Source organism: Loxodonta africana, chromosome 3, assembly GCF_030014295.1.
Source record: "Loxodonta africana isolate mLoxAfr1 chromosome 3, mLoxAfr1.hap2, whole genome shotgun sequence".
Classification (NCBI taxonomy): Eukaryota; Metazoa; Chordata; class Mammalia; order Proboscidea; family Elephantidae; genus Loxodonta; species Loxodonta africana.
The window spans coordinates 183,753,829-183,775,665 of record NC_087344.1 but is presented as its reverse complement, the minus strand read 5'-3'; the positions used below and the strand labels follow the sequence as shown (position 1 = coordinate 183,775,665).

At 39.2% G+C, this 21,837-nt stretch overlaps 1 protein-coding gene across 1 annotated transcript; it reads left to right on the top strand.

Moving 5' to 3' along the window:
* Positions 1-2,151: 2,151 nt before the first annotated feature.
* LOC135230803 (small proline-rich protein 2E-like) lies at positions 2,152-2,385 on the top strand. Its single transcript, XM_064282608.1, has one exon. It carries the CDS (start codon positions 2,152-2,154, stop codon positions 2,383-2,385), a length of 234 nt encoding a protein of 77 aa, XP_064138678.1.
* The last annotated feature ends 19,452 nt before the right edge of the window (positions 2,386-21,837 follow it).

Sequence of the window (21,837 nt, the reverse complement as noted above, 5' to 3'; positions counted from 1 at the left end):
TAATGGCTGAGTTTCTAATAAAAGGATTTAACCTTCATCTTGAATCTACCAATGATTTCTGTATCAAACAAACAGTTTAAATAACTATTAAGTAAAAAATACATATAAAATTAATTGTGTGAATGGCACTGATTATTAGGATGGATTTTCCAGTGTTTCTAAAAGGGTAGGATGACAGAAAATAAGAACAACCTTCTTAGTTCTTACTGGGTAAAGTGATGCAGGAGAACCTAGTATACAATGTGAGGAGAGAGTTATGGTCAGAAAGTTTGCTTTCTGTTGTAGTTCCAGGAACTGAGCTGCTAGAGTATCTCAATTGTAACAGGTGATGCTGTGGTGCTAGTGGAGCCCATGAGGCCCAAAGTGGTACATGTTTTATAAAGGCCTTTAAAAAAAAAAAAGAAAGAAAACATTGCTGTTGAATGAATTCCGACTCATACCGACCCTATAGGAAATTGTAGAATTGCCCCATAGGGTTTCCAAGGAGCACCTGGTGGTTTTGAAAGGACAAATTTCTGTTAGTAGCAGTAGCTTTTAACCCCTAAGCCACAAGGCTTTCCAAGGCCTTAGGAATCAGCTTTATGTCTTCTATTTGAAGACACAAAGCAGGTGAAAATAAGACCCTAATGATCACCATTTTGCTGAATGTTTGGAAGTATACTGGTGGGAGGCTATGGAGATGATCTGGGGCCTTACAGCAGTCCATTTTTCAGGGAGGAAAGGAAACTTAGATCAGCAAGCCATAGAATCAAGAGGAAATGCATTACAACGATGGTTGGGAGTAATGAGTGGAGTCCCTTGGTGGCACAAACGGTTAAATGCTTAGCTGAAAAGTTGGCACCTTCAGTCAACCCAACAGTACCTTGGAAGACACGCCTGCTTATCTACTTCGGAAGGATCACAGCCATTGAAAACCCCATAGAGCACAGTTCTATTCTGACACATGGGGTCGCCATGAGTTGGAACTGACTGGATGGCAACTGATACTGGGGTAATGAGAAAGGTGTCACAAGGTTTCCAGGCTCCCAGGTAGTCAGGCTTTTTTCACTCCAGAATATATAACAAATTGACAATCAGCTAAAGTGGAACAGGGAAGGCAGTTTTGTGATGCAGGGAAGGCGAAGGATAAGAAAGGGCTCTTGTCCTCAGTCAAGAAAAAGAGCCTTTGGGGACCAGTTAGAGAATTCCCTAAATTCTCTCACTGTTGTAAGTTACTGAAACTGTCCCTAAGGCAGGGCCTCTGAGTCATGGACACTTATTCCAGTGAGGAGATCTGGAAGCAGGATTCTTCCTGTTGTTTGGATCCCTGTCCAGCCAGTTAGGGTTGGATTTTTATTTGTTTAGGAAATTCTTGGACCAGCCCAGTTTTAGGTAGCTCCACTTCCCTCTGGATGGGGCAGCAATCCCTTATATAAAGAGGTCCTCTGCTGCAAGGCTAGCATCCTCCTGATACTTGATTCCCGATCTACTTTGGAGAACCTGGTAAGTCTGATTTCTTGAGTTCTTCTGTTTATTGGTTGCTATCAAATATTTGAACTGAATCTGAAGACAGAAAATTGGGTGTGAAGAAAGTTAGCATTATGGGCTTATGCCATTAATTGATGAAAATTGTGAATTGGGACATAATGATACAAGGATATACTGCTTTGACTTGGTTCTGGTAGAGTGAAAAAGCAGTTAATAGAAAAGCTTTCGTTTGAAGAAGAGTACAAGGTAATTTTTTTCCTTTCCATTTCTTTTTGAGTCCATTCTGCTGTGATTTCTAAAGTCATTGAATTCTCCCTGAACAGTTGCTTGCTCTTTCCCCATGTGTTGATGCCTTGTAAGAAATAATGATAGGAATTCCTTATGAGGTTGCTCAGGATTTCAGAACTTGTGACTGGCTTTCTTGAAGATGTTATTTTCATGTAAACATCGTTAGTTGCTGCTTTAGAAGAGAGAGAATTTTCCCAGAGCTAGTGAAGTAACAGGCTAGAGAGGAGAAGGCAGAAGGTTATAAAAAACAGAGTTAAGAGATAAAAACATATCTCAGAGACTGGAGAGGTGATATCAAGTGGAATCAAATAAGCTCTGGCTTCTCTGTCTGTAGAAGCTCTTTCTTGTGAACAACTGTCATCTAATTTCTTTCAGATTTCCAGAGACTCCAGAGAGATGTCTTACCAGCAGCAGCAGTGCAAGCAGCCCTGCCAACCACCTCCTGTGGTGTGCACACCTAAGTGCCCTGAGCCATGTCCACCTCCAAAGTGCCCTGAGCCATGCCCACCCCCAAAGTGCCCTGAGCCATGCCCACGCCCAATGTGCCCACCTCAGCCATGTCAGCAGAAATGCCCTCCTACACAGATATACCAACCCTGCCAGCAGAAGTGTCCTCCTAAGAGCAAGTAACAGCTTCAGGATTCATCAGGATCATGAAAGGATAAGGACAATTGGCTCAGACTCCTTCCACAACTCCACCTTCATCTTTTCTTTGAAGCCAGTCATGGACACAGCTTCTCTATCCATTAGTCCATGATCTTCCTGTGATGATTCCCAGCAACTGAAGTTGTTTTTTTTAATTTTTTTCCTGCACTGTTTTACTGCTACTCTCCAGGAGGTAACTGAGAAAGGGCAGTCCTCAGCTCTGCCAGGATCCCAGCACTTCAAAGGAAGAACAGTGGCACACTCCCCTGGTCCCATCAGATAATTCACTTGATGTCTTCTGTGTCTGTAAACTGGGCAGGGATTTCTATCACTTGGTCAATTGTAATTTTCTTTTCACTTCCTGAATAAAGTACATGTTTTGAGATGGGATAAATATTTTATTTCTTTTTCAATCCTACTTTTCTTAGCAATATTATGCCATAATTTTAGTTCCTTTCTATTCTTCTTTGATCCCAATAACCAGACTCTCACAATCACTGTTACCTGAATTTTGGATCACATCAAAGATTACTTTGATATTATTTTGAACCCATGTTATTTTTTTTTAAATACTCTTTGATTTGGGGGACAAATTATTTAACCCTTCAGGATTTTACTTTCTCTACTGCAAAGTGGGGAAAATAATATTTAGATCACAAATCTGTCCTAGATATAAAATTGAATAATGCCTGTAACTTTGTTGGCAGAAAACCCGACCCAGAATTAAACAAACAAAGAAACAAACTAAAAACCTCTTGCGGTTGAGATGATTCCAACTCATGGCAACGCCATATGTTACACAGTAGAATTGCTACACAGGGTTTTCTCGGCTGTAAACTTTATGGAAGCATATTACCAGAACTTTCTTCCATGGTACCGCTGAGTGGATTCAAACTGACAACATTTATGTGAATTGTTGTTGTTGTTAGGTGCCATTGAGTTGGTTCTGACTTGTAGTGACCCTATGTACAAACAGAATGACACTCTGCCTGGTCCTGTACCACTTTCACAATCATTGCAATATTTGATCCCATTATCACAGCCACTGTGTCAATCCATCTCATTGAGAGTCTTCCTCTTTTTTGCTGACCCTCTAATTTGCCAAGCATGATGTCCTTTGCCAGGGACTGGTCCCTCCGGATAACATGCCAAAGTATGTGAGGTGAAGTCTCACCACCCTTACTTCTCAGTATAGTAGTTGAAGTCAAACCATTTATGCCATTCAGGGGCCTTGACCCAGAATTAGCATGCAATAAATGGTAGTTCATTAGCAGCAGCAGATCATAGTCATCACTGCGTTTGCTCGAGAAAGAAAGAAGCTTGGACATGACTACTCTAGGAAACAACATTTTTAAACTTTATTATCCTTTCATATGCTGTGACCTTCTTTCTTTTCTAATTCACTTCACTTTTTTAAGTAACATGGTAGATAAACAGCTTTTTGGAATTAGTGGGAGTTTCTACATGAAATCAGAATATTTCTTAAGCATGGATAGTCCAGAAGAAAGGGAAATACCAAGGCTCCAAAAGGCCTGTGTCTGCCTCATCTTCATGGGTATCATCTGCTCTTCTTACTCCATCAGCAGAGAAAAAGTCAAGGTCCTGTCATTTTTGTTCAACTCTGAAATTAATTTTTTGAGTGTTCTAACCCACATTAAGAAAGTAATGGAGTTTATAATATTTATTTAGCTTTGAAAAGTTAGTGCTGCTGTGTAGCTTGATTTATAAGTGCTTATATTACAAGGCCAGGGTGCCGACTGTGGAACAGGCCATCGGTTGCTCATATGCAAGTTCAAGTTCAAGTTGCTCTAAACTGAATTTAGAGACCATTTCAAGAATAGGTTTGACACATTGACCACTAATAACCAAAGACCAGATGAGTTGTGGAATGACATCAAGGATATCATACATAAAGGAAGCAAGAGGTCAATAAAAAGACAGGAAAGAGAGAAAAGACCAAAATGGATGTCAGAACAGACTCTGAAACTTGCTCTTGAACATCAAGTTGCTAAAGCAAAAGGAAGAATTGATGAAGTGAAAGAACTGAACAGATTTCAAAGGGTGGCTGGAGAAATCAAAATGAAGTCCTATAATGACATGCACAAAGACTTGGGGATAGAAAACCAAACGGGAAGAACACACTTGGCATTTCTCAAGGTGAAAGAACTGAAGAAAAAATTCAAGCCTCGAGTTGCACTAGTGAAGGATTCTATGGGGAAAATATTAAATGATGCAAGAAGCATCAAAACAAGATGTAAGGAATACACGGAGTCATTATACCAAAAAGAATTGGTGGATGTTCAACCATTGGAGGAGACAGCATACGATCAGGAAGCGATGGTACTGAAGGAAGAAGTAGAAGCTGGTCTGAAGGCATTGGAGAAAAACAAGCTCCAGGAATTGATGGAATATGAAATGAGATGTTTCAACAAATGGATGTAGTGCTGGAAGTGCTCACTTGTCTATGCCAAGAAATTTGGAAGACAGCTACCTGGCCAACCAACTTGAAGAGATTCATATTTATGCCTATTCCCAAGAAAGGTGACCTAACTGAATGTAGAAGTTATCGAACAATATCATTTATATCACAAAGAAGTAAAATTTTGCTGAAGATGATTCAAAAGCAGCTGCAGCAGTATATCAACCGGGAACTGCAAGAAATTCAGGCCAGATTCAGAAGAGGATGCGGAACCAGGGATATCATTGCTGAATGTAAGATGGATATTGGTTGAAAGCAGAGAATACCAGAAAGATGTTTACCTGTGTTTTACTGACTATGCAAAGGCATTTGACTGTGCGGATCATAACAAATTATGGATAACAGTGGGAAGAGGGGCGGAGCCAAGATGGCGGACTAGGCAGACGTTACCTCGGATCCCTCTTACAACAAAGACATGGAAAAACAAGTGAATAGATCACATACATAACAATCTACGAACCCTGAACAACAAACACGGATTTAGAGACGGAGAACGAACTAATACGGGGAAGCAGCGATAGTTTCCAGAGCCTGGAGCCAGCGTACCAGTCAGGTACAGCACAAGCACAGAGACCTGCTCCACCCCCCTGAACTAACCCCGGGAGGGGGACCAGCCGGTTCCACGGGCGGAGTGGGACGCAGCCGGTAGGAGAAGTCCCCGGGAGGCAGTGACTGATCTTGGAGCAGAAAGAGCAGCATCCGAGCCGGGGAACCGTCCCGCAGGGATTTGGACTGCTCGCAGGTACGCCATAAACACGGAGAGTTGCTCCACCCCCTGAACTAACCCCGGGAAGGGGACCAGCCGGGTCGCGCGGGCGGCGTGGGACGCAGCTGGTAGGAGAAGTCCCCGGGAGGCAGCGACTGGTATTGGAGTGGGGAGAACAGCGTTCCAGCCGGGACACTTGGTCGCGGCACAAGCACGGGGAGCTACTCCACCCATCTGAACTAACCCCGGGAGGGGGCCCACCTGGTTCACGGGGGCGGCACGGCCACGCGGCTGGAGGGACGAGAAGTCCCCGGGAGGCAGCGACTGATTTTGGAGTTGAGAGTGCACCATCCCAGTAGGGGAGCCTTGACGCTGGGCGTGGGGCTGGAAGCGGAGGATCTGACCGTGACTTCAGTGGGCCAGACCCCCTGGGGGCAATCTCCACACAGCCAGCACACATAGGCGACGCGCCCGCGGGAATCTCAGATATAACAGTCATTCCAAGCAAGACAAGCAACTCTGGCTATATTCTGAGGTGCTACTCTCCTATCTCTCTGTTCCCTCCCCCACCCTCCCCAGGCGGCTTCATTAACATCTGAATAGCCTGAGCCAGAGGGAGAACTCTGATAGGGATCTGACTGCAGTTTTTTTTTAGCGGATTTTCTGGAAAAACTAGTTTCCCAGTGATGGCTCGGAGACAACAATCCATATCAAACCACTTAAAGAAGCAGACCGTGACAGCTTCTCCAACCCCCCAAACAAAAGAATCAAAATCTTTCCCAAATGAAGATACAATTTTGGAATTATCAGATACAGAATATAAAAAACTAATTTACAGAATGCTTAATGATATCACAAATGAAATTAGGATATCTGCAGAAAAAGCCAAGGAACACACTGATAAAACTGTTGAAGAACTCAAAAAGATTATTCAAGAACATACTGGAAAAATTAATAAGTTGCAAGAATCCATAGAGAGACAACATGTAGAAATCCAAAAGATTAACAATAAAATAACAGAATTAGACAACACACTAGGAAGTCAGAGGAGCAGACTCGAGCAATTAGAATGCAGACTGGGACATCTGGAGGACCAGGGAATCAACACCAACATAGCCGAAAAAAAATCAGATAAAAGAATTAAAAAAAATGAAGAAACCCTAAGAATTATGTGGGACTCTATCAAGAAGGATAACCTGCGGGTGATTGGAGTCCCAGAACAGGGAGGGGGGACAGAAAACACAGAGAAAATAGTTGAAGAACTTCTGACAGAAAACTTCCCTGACATCATGAAAGACGAAAGGATATCTATCCAAGATGCTCATCGAACCCCATTTAAGATTGATCCAAAAAGAAAAACACCAAGACATATTATCATCAAACTCACCAAAACCAAAGATAAACAGAAAATTTTAAAAGCAGCCAGGGAGAAAAGAAAGGTTTCCTTCAAGGGAGAATCAATAAGAATATGTTCTGACTACTCAGCAGAAACCATGCAGGCAAGAAGGGAATGGGACGACATATACAGAACACTGAAGGAGAAAAACTGCCAACCAAGGATCATATATCCAGCAAAACTCTCTCTGAAATATGAAGGCGAAATTAAGATATTTACAGACAAACACAAGTTTAGAGAATTTGCAAAAACCAAACCAAAGCTACAAGAAATACTAAAGGATATTGTTTGGTCACAGAACCAATAATATCAGATATCAGCACAACACAAGGTCACAAAACAGAACGTCCTGATATCAACTCAAATAGGGAAATCACAAAAACAAACAAATTAAGATTAATTAAAAAAAAAAAATACACATAACAGGGAATTATGGAAGTCAATAGGTAAAAGATCACAATAATCAAAAAGAGGGACTAAATACAGGAGGCATTGAACTGCCATATGGAGAGTGATACAAGGCGATATAGAACAATACAAGTTAGGTTTTTACTTAGAAAAATAGGGGTATATAATGAGGTAACCACAAAAAGGCATAACAACTCTATAACTCAAGACAAAAACCAAGAAAAACGTAACGACTCAACTAACATAAAGTCAAACACTATGAAAATGAGGATCTCACAATTTACTAAGAAAAACGCCTCAGCACAAAAAAGTGTGTGGAAAAATGAAATTGTCAACAACACACATAAAAAGGCATCAAAATGACAGCACTAAAAACTTATTTATCTATAATTACCCTGAATGTAAATGGACTAAATGCACCAATAAAGAGACAGAGAGTCACAGACTGGATAAAGAAACACGATCCATCTATATGCTGCCTACAAGAGACACACCTTAGACTTAGAGACACAAACAAACTAAAACTCAAAGGATGGAAAAAAGTATATCAAGCAAACAATAAGCAAAAAAGAAGAGGAGTAGCAATATTAATTTCTGACAAAATAGACTTTAGACTTAAATCCACCACAAAGGATAAAGAAGGACACTATATAATGATAAAAGGGACAATTGATCAGGCAGACATAACCATATTAAATATTTACGCACCCAATGACAGGGCTGCAAGATACATAAATCAAATTTTAACAGAACTGAAAAGCGAGATAGATACCTCCACAATTATAGTAGGAGACTTCAACACACCACTTTCGGAGAAGGACAGGACATCCAGTAAGAAGCTAAACAAAGACACGGAAGATCTAATTACAACAATCAACCAACTTGACCTCATTGACTTATATAGAACTCTCCACCCAACTGCTGCAAAATATACTTTTTTTTCTAGCGCACATGGAACATTCTCTAGAATAGACCACATATTAGGTCATAAAACAAACCTTTGCAGAGTCCAAAACATCGAAATATTACAAAGCATCTTCTCAGACCACAAGGCAATAAAACTAGAGATCAATAACAGAAAAAAGAGGGAAAAGAAATCAAATACTTGGAAAATGAACAATACCCTCCTGAAAAAAGACTGGGTTATAGAAGACATCAAGGAGGGAATAAGGAAATTCATAGAAAGCAACGAGAATGAAAATACTTCCTATCAAAACCTCTGGGACACAGCAAAAGCAGTGCTCAGAGGCCAATTTATATCAATAAATGCACACATACAAAAAGAAGAAAGAGCCAAAATCAGAGAACTGTCCCTACAACTTGAACAAATAGAAAGTGAGCAACAAAAGAATCCATCAGGCTCCAGAAGAAAACAAATAATAAAAATTAGAGCTGAACGAAATGAATTAGAGAACAGAAAAACAATTGAAAGAATTAACAAAGCCAAAAGCTGGTTCTTTGAAAAAATTAACAAAATTGATAAACCATTGGCTAGACTGACTAAAGAAATACAGGAAAGGAAACAAATAACCCGAATAAGAAATGAGAAGGACCACATCACAACAGAACCAAATGAAATTAAAAGAATCATTTCAGATTATTATGAAAAATTGTACTCTAACAAATTTGAAAACCTAGAAGAAATGGATGAATTCCTGGAAAAACACTACCTACCTAAACTAACACATTCAGAAGTAGAACAACTAAATAGACCCATAACAAAAAAAGAGATTGAAACAGTAATCAAAAAACTCCCAACAAAAAAAAGTCCTGGCCCGGACGGCTTCACTGCAGAGTTCTACCAAATTTTCAGAGAAGAGTTAACACCACTACTACTAAACGTATTCCAAAGCATAGAAAATGACGGAATACTACCCAACTCATTCTATGAAGCCACCATCTCCCTGATATCAAAACCAGGTAAAGACATTACAAAAAAAGAAAATTATAGACCTATATCCCTCATGAACATTGATGCAAAAATCCTCAACAAAATTCTAGCCAATAGAATCCAACGACACATCAAAAAAATAATTCACCCTGATCAAGTGGGATTTATACCAGGTATGCAAGGCTGGTTTAATATCAGAAAAACCATTAATGTAATCCATCACATAAATAAAACAAAAGACAAAAACCACATGATCTTATCAATTGATGCAGAAAAGGCATTTGACAAAGTCCAACACCCATTCATGATAAAAACTCTTACCAAAATAGGAATTGAAGGAAAATTCCTCAACATAATAAAGGGCATCTATGCAAAGCCAACAGCCAATATCACTCTAAATGGAGAGAACCTGAAAGCATTTCCCTTGAGAACGGGAACCAGACAAGGATGCCCTTTATCACCACTCTTATTCAACATCGTGTTGGAAGTCTTAGCCAGGGCAATCAGGCTAGACAAAGAAATAAAAGGTATCCGGATTGGCAAGGAAGAAGTAAAGTTATCACTATTTGCAGATGACATGATTATATACACAGAAAACGCTAAGGAATCCTCCAGAAAACTACTGAAACTAATAGAAGAGTTTGGCAGAGTCTCAGGTTATAAAATAAACATACAAAAATCACTTGGATTCCTCTACATCAACAAAAAGAACACCGAAGAGGAAATCACCAAATCAATACCATTCACAGTAGCCCCCAAGAAGATAAGATACTTAGGAATAAATCTTACCAAGGATGTAAAAGACCTATACGAAGAAAACTACAAAGCTCTACTACAAGAAATTCAAAAGGACATACTTAAGTGGAAAAACATACCTTGCTCATGGATAGGAAGACTTAACATAGTAAAAATGTCTATTCTACCAAAAGCCATCTATACATTTAACGCACTTCCGATCCAAATTCCAATGTCATATTTTAAGGGGATAGAGAAACAAATCACCAATTTCATATGGAAGGGAAAGAAGCCCCGGATAAGCAAAGCACTACTGAAAAAGAAGAAGAAAGTGGGAGGCCTCACCATACCTGACTTCAGAACCTATTATACAGCCACAGTAGTCAAAACAGCCTGGTATTGGTACAACAACAGACACATAGACCAATGGAACAGAATTGAGAACCCAGACATAGATCCATCCACGTATGAGCAGCTGATATTTGACAAAGGACCAGTGTCAATTAACTGGGGAAAAGATAGCCTTTTTAACAAATGGTGCTGGCATAACTGGATATCCATTTGCAAAAAAATGAAACAGGACCCATACCTCACACCATGCACAAAAACTAACTCCAAGTGGATCAAAGACCTAAACATAAAGACTAAAACGATAAAGATCATGGAAGAAAAAATTGGGACAACCCTAGGAGCCCTAATACAAGGTATAAACAGAATACAAAACATTACCAAAAATGATGAAGAGAAACCCGATAACTGGGAGCTCCTAAAAATCAAACACCTATGCTCATCTAAAGACTTCACCAAAAGAGTAAAAAGACCACCTACAGATTGGGAAAGAATTTTCAGCTATGACATCTCCGACCAGCGCCTGATCTCTAAAATCTACATGATTCTGTCAAAACTCAACCACAAAAAGACAAACAACCCAATCAAGAAGTGGGCAAAGGATATGAACACACATTTCTCTAAAGAAGATATTCAGGCAGCCAACAGATACATGAGAAAATGCTCTCGATCATTAGCCATTAGAGAAATGCAAATTAAAACTACGATGAGATTCCATCTCACACCAGCAAGGCTGGCATTAATCCAAAAAACACAAAATAATAAATGTTGGAGAGGCTGCGGAGAGATTGGAACTCTCATACACTGCTGGTGGGAATGTAAAATGGTACAACCACTTTGGAAATCTATCTGGCGTTATCTTAAACAGTTAGAAATAGAACTACCATACAACCCAGAAATCCCACTCCTCGGAATATACCCTAGAGATACAAGAGCCTTCATACAAACAGATATATGCACACCCATGTTTATTGCAGCTCTGTTTACAATAGCAAAAAGTTGGAAGCAACCAAGGTGTCCATCAACGGATGAATGGTTAAATAAATTGTGGTATATTCACACAATGGAATACTACGCATCGATAAAGAACAGTGACGAATCTCTGAAACATTTCATAACATGGAGGAACCTGGAAGGCATTATGCTGAGCGAAATTAGTCAGAGGCAAAAGGACAAATATTGTATAAGACCACTATTATAAGATCTTGAGAAATAGTAAACCTGAGAAGAACACATACTTTTGTGGTTACGAGGGGGGGAAGGAGGGAGGGTGGGAGAGGGTTTTTTTATTGATTAATCAGTAGATAAGAACTGCTTTAGGTGAAGGGAAAGACAACACTCAATACATGGAAGGTCAGCTCAATTGGACTGGACCAAAAGCAAAGTAGTTTCCGGGATAAAATGAATGCTTCAAAGGTCAGCGGAGCAAGCGCGGGGGTCTGGGGAGCATGGTTTGCGGGGACTTCTAAGTCAATTGGCAAAATAATTCTATTATGAAATCATTCTGCATCCCACTTTGAAATGTGGCGTCTGGGGTCTTAAATGCTAACAAGCAGCCATCTAAGATGCAGCAATTGGTCTCAACCCACCTGGAGCAAAGAAAAATGAAGAACACCAAGCCCACATGACAACTAAGAGCCCAAGAGACAGAAAGGGCCGCATGAACCAGAGACCTACATCATCCTGAGACCAGAAGAACTAGTTGGTGCCCGGCCACAATTGATGACTGCCCTGACAGGGAGCTCAGCAGAGGACCCCTGAGGGAGCAGGAGATCAGTGGGATGCAGACCCCAAATTCTCATAAGAAGACCAAACTTAATGGTCTGACTGAGACTGGAGGAATCCCGGCGGCCATGCTCCCCAGACCTTCAGTTGACACAGGACAGGAACCATCCCCGAAGACAACTCATCAGAAATGAAAGGGACTGGTCAGCGGGTGGGAGAGAGATGCTGATGAAGAGTGAGCTAATTATATCAGGTGGACACTTGAGATTGTGTTGGCAACTCTTGTCTGGAGGGGGGATGGGAGGATAGAGAGAGAGGGAAGCCGGCAAAATTGTCAAGAAAGGAGAGACTGAAAGGGCTGACTCAAGACGGGGAGAGTAAGTGGGAGTAGGGAGTGAGATGTATGTAAACTTATATGTGACAGACTGATTGGATTTGTAAATGTTCACCTGAAGCTTAATAAAAGTTATTATAAAAAAAAAAAAAAACAGTGGGAAGAATGGGAATTCCAGAACACTTAAGTGTGCTATGAGGAACCTGTACATAGATCAAGAGGCAGTTGTTCAGACAGAGCAAGGGGATCCTGAGTGTTTTTAAGTCAGGAAGGGTGTGAGTCAGGGTTGTATCCTTTCACCACAACTATTCAATCTGTATGCTGAGCAAATAATCTGAGAAGCTGCCCTATATGAAGAAGAATGGGGGATCAGGATTGGGGGAAGACTCATTAACAACCTGCATTAGGCAGATGACACAGCCTTGCTTGATGAAATTGAAGAGGACTTGAAGCACATAACGATGAAGATCAAAGACCACAGCCTTCAGTATGGACTACGCCTCAACAAAATGAAAGTAAAATCCTCACAACTGGACCATTTAGCAACATGATGATAAATGGAGAAAGATTGAAGTTGTCAAGGATTTCATTTTGCTTGGATCCAAAATCAACACTCACGGAAACAGCAGTCAAGAAATCAAAAGACGCATTGCATTGGGCAAATGTTGTGCAAAAGGCCTCTTTAAAGTGTTGAAAAGCTAAGATCTCACCTTGAAGACTAATGTGCTCCTGACCCAAGCCATGCTATTTTCAATAGAATCATATGCACGTAAAAGCTGGACAATAAATAACGGAGACAGAAGAATTGATGGCTTTGAATTGTGGTCTTGGTGATGAATATCATCTGCATCGCGGACTTCTAAAAGAATGAAGAAATCTGTTTTGGAAGAAGTACAACGATAATGCTTCTTAGAGGCAAAGATGGCGAAACTAGGTCTTATATACTTTGGACATGTTGTCAGGAGAGATTGGTCCCTGGAGAAGGGCATGATGTTCGGTAAAGTACAGGGTTAACCGAAAAGAGGAAGACCCTCAAAGAGATGGATTGACACAGTGGCTGCAACAATGGGCTCAAACATAACAACGATTGTGGGCATGGCCGAAGACAGGGCAGTGATTCACTCTGTTGTACGAAGGATCACCGTGAGTCAGAATCGACTTGATGGTACCTAACGACAATAACAAAATTTTACAATTCAAGTAAGCTGCTGAAAGGAGGGATGTTCTTTAAACATACATATCCTTTCTTATGGTCCTACATGTTCACATGGGAATAATTAACTGAGAACACACATATACATACAGACACAGGTACACATGTGCATGCACTTACACCATTATTTTTTAAAGAAATACATCTTCTCATTAAATCATACCATAGATACCTACATATATTTACAATTAAGAGGATCTTTGTCTTTGTATAAACTTAAAAGATAATTCCAAACCTGTTTCCAGGGTGGCCGTACTATTGGCCATTCCTACCCGTGATATGCATCCCTGGGTGGCTGAAATGGTAACATGTCTGCTAATTAAAAGTTTGGTGTTTTGCGTCCACCTAGAGGCACCTGGGGCAAAAGACATGACCATCTACTTCCGAAAAATCAGCCACTGAAAACCCTGTGGAGCACAGTGCTGCTCTGACACACCTGGGGCAGCCATGAGTCAGGACTAACTCAATGACAACTGGTCTTTACCAGTAATATATGAATTCCAGCTATTTTATATCTTTACCAACATTTAGTATTCTCAGTATATTAAGTTTTAGGCTTTCTAGTGGCTATCAAGTAGTATCTCATTGTGGTTTTAAATGGTATTTCCCTGATGACGAGTAATGATAAACACTTTTTCACTTACTTATCTACTTTTGCATGTCGGCTATTGAAATATTTTGCCCATTAGGTAGCTTTTCATGATTGATTTGTGAGAGCTCTATATATTATGGGTGCATACTGTTTGAACTATATAATATTTTCTACCAAATTGTAGATTGACTTTATTTTTTAACAATGTCTTTTGATGAACTATGACTTTCAATTTTAATAATGTGAATTTCATCCTTTTTTTTTTCATTCATAGTTAGTAACCTTTGTTTCCTGTCAAGGAAATCTTTGTTTACCTGATGGTTAAAAAGTATTTCCTTATGTCTTTTTTATTCCAAAAACTTTATAATTGTATATTTAGTTTTGGGTCTGTAATTCCTCAAGAATTGCTGTTGGAGTATGAAGTGACCTTGGGGTGCATGTTCATGAATATCCAGTTATTTTCTCCACCTTTAATTAAAAGACTATTCTTTTCCCGTTAAATAAAATTGATGTCTTTTACAAAAATCAATTGATTGTGATGTGTCAGTTAATTTCTGGACTCCGTATCCATTCAATTGGTCTATTTGTCTGTCTTGATGTCAATATTACATAGTCTCTATTACCATGGCTTTGCAGTAAATCTTGAAAATATGTAGCAAAATTCCTCCAAATTTCTTTTTTTTCCAAAATGTTTTGGTCCTTTCATTTCCATATCAATTTTAAAATTAACTTTACAAATGCTATGAAAAAGATTGTTGGTATTTGGATTAGGATTGTGTTGTAAATATTGTTCAATTTGGGAGAGAGTGCACATTTTAAAAATACTGTTTTCTGATACATGAAGATGTTATGTGTCTTCACTTACTCAGGTCTTCTTGAATTTATCTTATAAGTGTTTTGTAATTTTCTGTGTAAATATCTTGTCCACATTTTGTTGCATTTATTTTTTAAGCCTTTTAGGTTAATTCTATATTCTTCTACATGATATTAATTTAAGTTTTGTCTATGTGTTGCTGCTTAAATAAAAAAATACAACTGATTTTTGAATACTGACAGCAGACTATGAACTTACTAAATTTACTTATTAGGCCTAAGAGTTTTTTGTAGAATTTAAGCGATTTTCTCTGTATGCAATCATGTTGCCTGAGAATAAAAATCGTTTTACTTTCTGATTTCTATGTATTTTATTTCTTTTCGTTGCCATATTGCACTGGCTTGGACTTCTAGTAAATATTGAAGAGGAGTGGTGCTCTGATTTTTGCTTGATGTCTATCTCATTGCGCCATGCAGACTGGCGAGTTTGTTCAGGAGAAAAAACAGGTATTTGTGAATATAACCCAATGTGACTCATTTATTTCCAGAGTTATTTCACATTCAATTTCTATCTGCCTTTGGTCACTCTCCAGCGCCTTCAATTAGTTGTGTGTGCGTTTGTGTTTAAATATTTTATCCATAATTTTAATGTCACTAGCAGGAGGATTATTAAAATATAAGCTTTTCTTTCATTACTGGATAATGAAACTCTAATCTTTGTATTTTCATTGGAATATTAATTTATTTATATTTGATGAAATTGCTAGTTTGATTCAATTTCAATTTATCACTATACCAATTGTCTTAGTCATTTAGGGCTGCTATAAATTTTTTTTTTTATAACAGAAATACCACAAGTGAACAGAATTAACAAAGAGAAATTTCTCTCAGTCTAGTAGGCTAGAAGTCCAAATTCAGGGTGTCAGCTCCGGGGGAAAGCTTTCTCTCTCAGTAAGCCTTCTCATTAATCTTTCCCCTGGACTGGGAGTTTTTCATAACAGGAAGTTGGTTTCAAAGGACAGGCCCTACTCCTGGCACTGCGTTCTTGGTGGTATGAGCTTCCTACTCCCTGCTTCCTCCCCTATCCTTCGTATCTCTTAAGAGGGAAAAGGCTGTGCAGGCCACACTCCAGGAAACTCCCTTTAGGTTGGATCAAAGATGTGACTTTAGTAAGGGTGTTACAATCCCATCCTAAGACTCTTTAACATAAAATTACAATCACAAAATGGAGAACAACAATGCAACACTGGGAATCATGGCCTAACCAAGTTGACACATATTTTGGGGGACACAATTCAATTCATGACACTAATGCTCTCTAGTTGTACTCTGGTGGTACAGTGGTTAAGTACTATGGCTGCTAAGCGAAGGTTGGCAGGTCAAATCCACCAGGCACTCCTTGGAAACCCTAGGGGGGCAGTTCTACCCTGTTCTATAGGGTCGCTATGAGTTGAAATTGATGGCGAGTTTTTTTGATTCTATATTTATACTTTTTTCTCTAACTTTTCCTTCTTTTGGTTTAATAAAGTACATTTACTTTATTTTCTTCTTTATTAGATTATTAAGGTTTTATATACTTTTTTTTCAGTGATTGCAGCATGTATCCTGGACTTATTAGTGTCTAAAATAAACTAACAGTTAAAAAAAAAAAAAAATTCCGAGACAATGCAAGGTCACTGGTACACTTTCATTTCATTTACCCCTTCTTGCCTTTTGCATTCTTATTGTCAGATATTTCAGTTCTACATGCATATAAAAACCCACAAGTCATCATTATTTAGATTTACCCACATATTTATATATATTTCCTATGATTCTATGTCAGTTTGTCATACTGTGGGGGCTTGCCTGTTGCTGTGATGCTGGGAACTCTGCCACCAGTATTCAGATACCTGCAGGGTCACCCATGGAGGACAAGTTTCAGCTGAGCTTCCAGACTAAGACAGACTGTGAAGAAGGCACAGCATTCTACTTCTGAAAAGAATTAGCCAGTGAAAACCTTATGTATAGCAGCAGAACATTCTCTGATATAGTGCTGGAAGGTAAGCCCCCCAGGTTGGAAGGCACTCAAAAGATGACTGTGGAAGAGCTGCCTTCTCAAAGTAGAGTCAGCCTTAATGATGTCGCTGGAGCAAAGCTTTGGGACCTTCATTTGCTGATATAGCACGACTGAAAATGAGAAGAAACAGGTGCAAACATCCATTAATAACTGGAACTTGGAATGTACGAAGTATGAACCTAGGAAAATTGGAAAAGGTCAGAAATGAAATGGAATGCATAAGCATCAATATCCTAGGCATTAGTGAGCTGAAATGGACTGGTATTGGCCATTTTGAGTTGGATAATCATGTAGTCTACTATACCGGGAATGACAGCTTGAAGAGGAATGATGTTGCACTCAACATCAAAAAGAACATTTCAAGATCTATCCTGAAGTATGACGTTGTCAGTGATAGGATAATATCCATACACCTGCAAGGAAGATCAGTTAATACAACTATTATTCAGGTTTGTGCACCAACCACTAAGGCCTAAGATGAAGAACTTGAAGATTTTTATCAGTTCCTGCAGTCTGACGCTGATCAAACATGCAATCAGAATGCATTGATAATTACTGGTGATTGGAATGCAAAAGTTGGAAACAAAGAATAAGGATCAGTATTTGGAAAATACGGCTTTGGTGATAGAGACAATGCTGGAGATCACGTGGTAAAACTGAGCAATTTTTAAAAATTTGTGTTCTTATCTCAATTTCATGAATAACGATTAACAGCAAAATTCTTAGAAAATTAGAGAGTGGAAGTAGTAGAGTTGAACCAAGGGCTAACTGACTCTTAAAGATCATAAAATCAAGCTCTTTAGAAATGTAGATAGATATGTAGGTCTATAGACAGATATATAAATGGTTAGATAGATAGATCGATAGATATGTGGATTAATAGAAAGATAGAGATAGATGATAGATAGACAGACAGACAGGTAGATAGATGATAGATAGGTAGATTAAAGATAGATAGATAGACTGACAGATAGATAGATGATAGATAGATAGATAGATAGATAGATAGATGATAGATAGATAGATGATAGACAGATAGATAGATAGATAGATGATAGATAGATAGAGATAGATAGATAGATAGATAGATGATAGATAGATAGATAGATAGATAGATAGATAGATAGATAGATAGATAGATGATAGATAGATAGATAGATAGATAGATAGATAGATAGATAGATAGATAGCCAATAGATAGATAGCCAATAGATAGATAGATAGATGATAGGTAGGTAGGTAGATAGATAGATACATAGATAAAGAGATCACAGATAGGATATATGTATGTGTGTGTTTGTGTGTGTGTGTGTGAAGTGTTACATTGTGCTGTCTCATGTTTCAAGTCTTAGACGTTCAAACTTTGGGAAACATTGATCACCAGGCACTGCTCTTTGTGTTGTGACAGCTGCTCATGTAGCTGATTTGTGAGGAACTCAGAAAATTCCATCTTACCTCCCCACCCTATAGTGACTCTTCCTTGAGATATTGGGGGCACCAGGCCTGCAGTGACTTTAGTGTCTGCACTGCCAATAACCTCATTGGGAGGGGTGTACTCAGACAGAGGAGTCTCCCATGGGCAACCAAAACTGGTCTATCTGATACTGCAATCCCATTTGGGCAGCTGGTTCTCAATTTGTGAGGTAGAAAGCAGACATTTCTCTAAGGGCTTATGTTTTGGATGTGATGTGAGGCTATGGGGAATAGTAAGTGACCTGTTGAGTAAAGTCCCCTTCTTTGTCTTCCAAAGTACCTAGCATGTGTAATAGTCTATATGAACAATTTGGTGATGACCCTGTTTACAGATACCTGGCCTCAGGTACCAAAGTGATGACTCTAGCCCTGATAGTCATGGTTAGGTCATGGTCAATGGTGATTTTGGCCAAAAGCTCTTCCTTCCTGATAGGAGGAATGACAGTCCTGGGAACTCAGGGACAGTCCTGCTTAACTCAGGGACTTGATGCTGGGTTGATTCAGGGCTTTCATACTCTGTAGAGCATAGCTGGTGACTACTTCAGAGATTCTGAGCATCTCCTCTTCCTTTTCTTCTTCCTCCTCCTCCTCTTTTTCCTTCTCCAGTTATAAAACCACATTCTTGTAAAGCTTCCTGATCATTGGGCCCAGGTAAGGAAGCTCTACCAAAATCACTTTAAGTGTTTAATGCATAACATTCTGTCAGTCACAATGATTGCAGGAAGAGTTAAAAATAAATGAAAAGACTAATTACTAAATCCATTGACAATGTATGTCTTCAGTTACCAACATGTGCCAAATTAGACAGATAAAATCTATATATTGAGTCTGGGAGGATAATGTGGAAGGTTGAGGGGTCTAGAGGGTTTAAGAAGACAGACAATAAACATGCAAACAAAAAACGAACGTGTTTTAAAGACCTAAAGCCTATTTGGAAAGAGAGTGTTGGAGAGCCAACATATAAAATCAGCCCAAATTCACTTCTTCCCCCTCCACCAGGGTACAGACTTTAGTGCTCTGATCCTCTCCCCAAATGTACTCTCATGTGATGGTGTGAGGCTATAATATAAGATGGTATCTTATATTTTTATTGGTTTTGTGCAATTTGAACCTGGCATTTTGTTCTTGAAAAAAATTATTTCCTGAAAAAGGAATTTCAAGCTTATACCAGTATATACCTTAGTGCCCAGCTACTAACCAGAAGGTTGGTGGTTCAAACCCACCAGTCGCTCCTTGGGGGAAAGATGTGGCAGTCTGCTTCCATAAAGATTTACAGCCTTGGAAACCCTATGGGGCAATTCTACTCTATCTGAGCGGGTCACTATGAATTGGAATAGACAACATGGCAGTGGGTTTGGTTTTTTTTTTTTTTTGGTTACCTGCAGTGTGGAGAAGTACTGGGACAGTGAGATAAGGACATCCTGACATCCATCAACAAAGTGTCCCCATATTCTACAGTAACATAAATTCAACATTGTAACTTTATTCACCAGCCATGGCACAAAAAGTAAGGTTTCCGTAGCTGAGGATAGCTCCGGTTTAGGACTGAAGGGAGGAATTGCACAAGAATTTATGAGGTAAGGCTCTGAAAAGGCAAACATGAAACCATTTTTCCAGGGTTGGAGGACATATTGGGGCAATGTTTCCCAAACTTTAGTTTTTCCCATAGATAGCTCCTATATTTACGGTAACTACATACAACATGTGAAATAGAAATTAGTCAACATTTTTATTTAAATTCACTTTGTACAAACTTAAATTAAAAAAAAATTTGATTAGTGGTAGGCAAGATGAAATATTCAAAGTATAAAATTTTGTAGCACAGAATTAACATAAGTACACACTTAACGGAAACCCTGGTGGCATGGTGGTTAAATGCTACTGCTGCTAACCAGAATGTCAGTGGTTCGAATCCACCAGGCACTCCTCGGAAACCTTATGGGCAGTTCTACTCTGTCCCATAGGGTCACTATGAGTAGGAATCGACTCGACGGCAACGGGTTTGGTTTTTTGGGGGAGTATACACTTTTTTTTTTTGATATTTACATTATTCTGTTCAGCACCTAGACCATCTCCTGTGAGACAAGTGGTCCTCCTACCTTACTTGGGAGACTCGGTTAGAAAGAGGTGTGTGCTTTTAGCACATTTTCTTTATAGATAGACAAAACATTTCCTAAAGGCTTTTCATTAAGTACTTTAATAGATCTTTGTGATGTCGCCTTTCATTTGTGGAAACGGAGTGTCTACACCTGGAAAAGCATTAGCTGGTATCTCATGTTCTGCCCTGGATACAGAAGGAAGGGCCAGGATGGAGGAAGGTTCCAGCTGGACCAGATGAAAGGATAAAAGCAGAGGGAACAGCTTCCTGGAGATCAGCTGCCAATGCTGCGAAGCCACGAGAACTGTATATCTGTCTCTGTTCCCCATTAACTGTGAACAGCATAGGACAGCGTCTTGTTCTCTATTGTAGGGAACATCAGAAGAACTCACACAGGTGTGGTTCAGTAATTAGTTTTTGAATGGATGCTTGTAATTTTTGTTCACTTCTGTTTCCTTCAAGCATTGATTAAGAGAGTTTTTGTTTATAGAATAAAATAGAAGGGTTCAAATACATATTCTTGAGAACAGCAAGGAGGATAAGTACTGAGGAGTCTGGATCCCACCCAGCAGTTTTTCCCAGAAGAGAAGTACCTCTAGGAAAGGTGTTTCTGTAGAAAAGGCAGCTTCAAAGAGATGGAGAATATGGGTCTAATCTGGGGTTCTATGGGAAGAAAGGAAGAGGAGAAAGAAAGAGGAGAAATTCAAGCTTGAACAGAGCTAATAGAAGGCCCAGTGCAACCATCTCCCACCTCCAATCCAAGAGGTAAGTATTATTCTCCTCTGTTCGTAGACAAAGATCCAAACCCAGAGAGGCGAGGTGAACTGCTCATGGTCACACAGCTTGTCAAATATAGAATTGGGACCAGACTTCAGGTACCATTTAGATCTCTCTTACTTTCTAGAACACTGCCAAATTGTATGAGGAAAGTAGAAGGGTAAACTGGTTTACTTGACATGTATTCCACTGTGCTCTGTATGGACAAATACTAAAATTAAGTAAAATTTATAATGACAATTATTAATGTTTAAGGAGGTATAAATGAATGGTAATTAATTTTAATGACTAAATTTTTGACAAATGGATTTAAACTTCATCTGGAACCTACCAACAGCTTCTGAATCAAACTGTTTAATTAACTAATTAATATAAAATACATATAAAATT

Excerpts from the sequence above, each read along its gene's own strand:
- LOC135230803 (XM_064282608.1), top strand. The coding sequence starts at position 2,152 with ATGTCTTACCAGCAGCAGCAGTGCAAGCAGCCCTGCCAACCACCTCCT.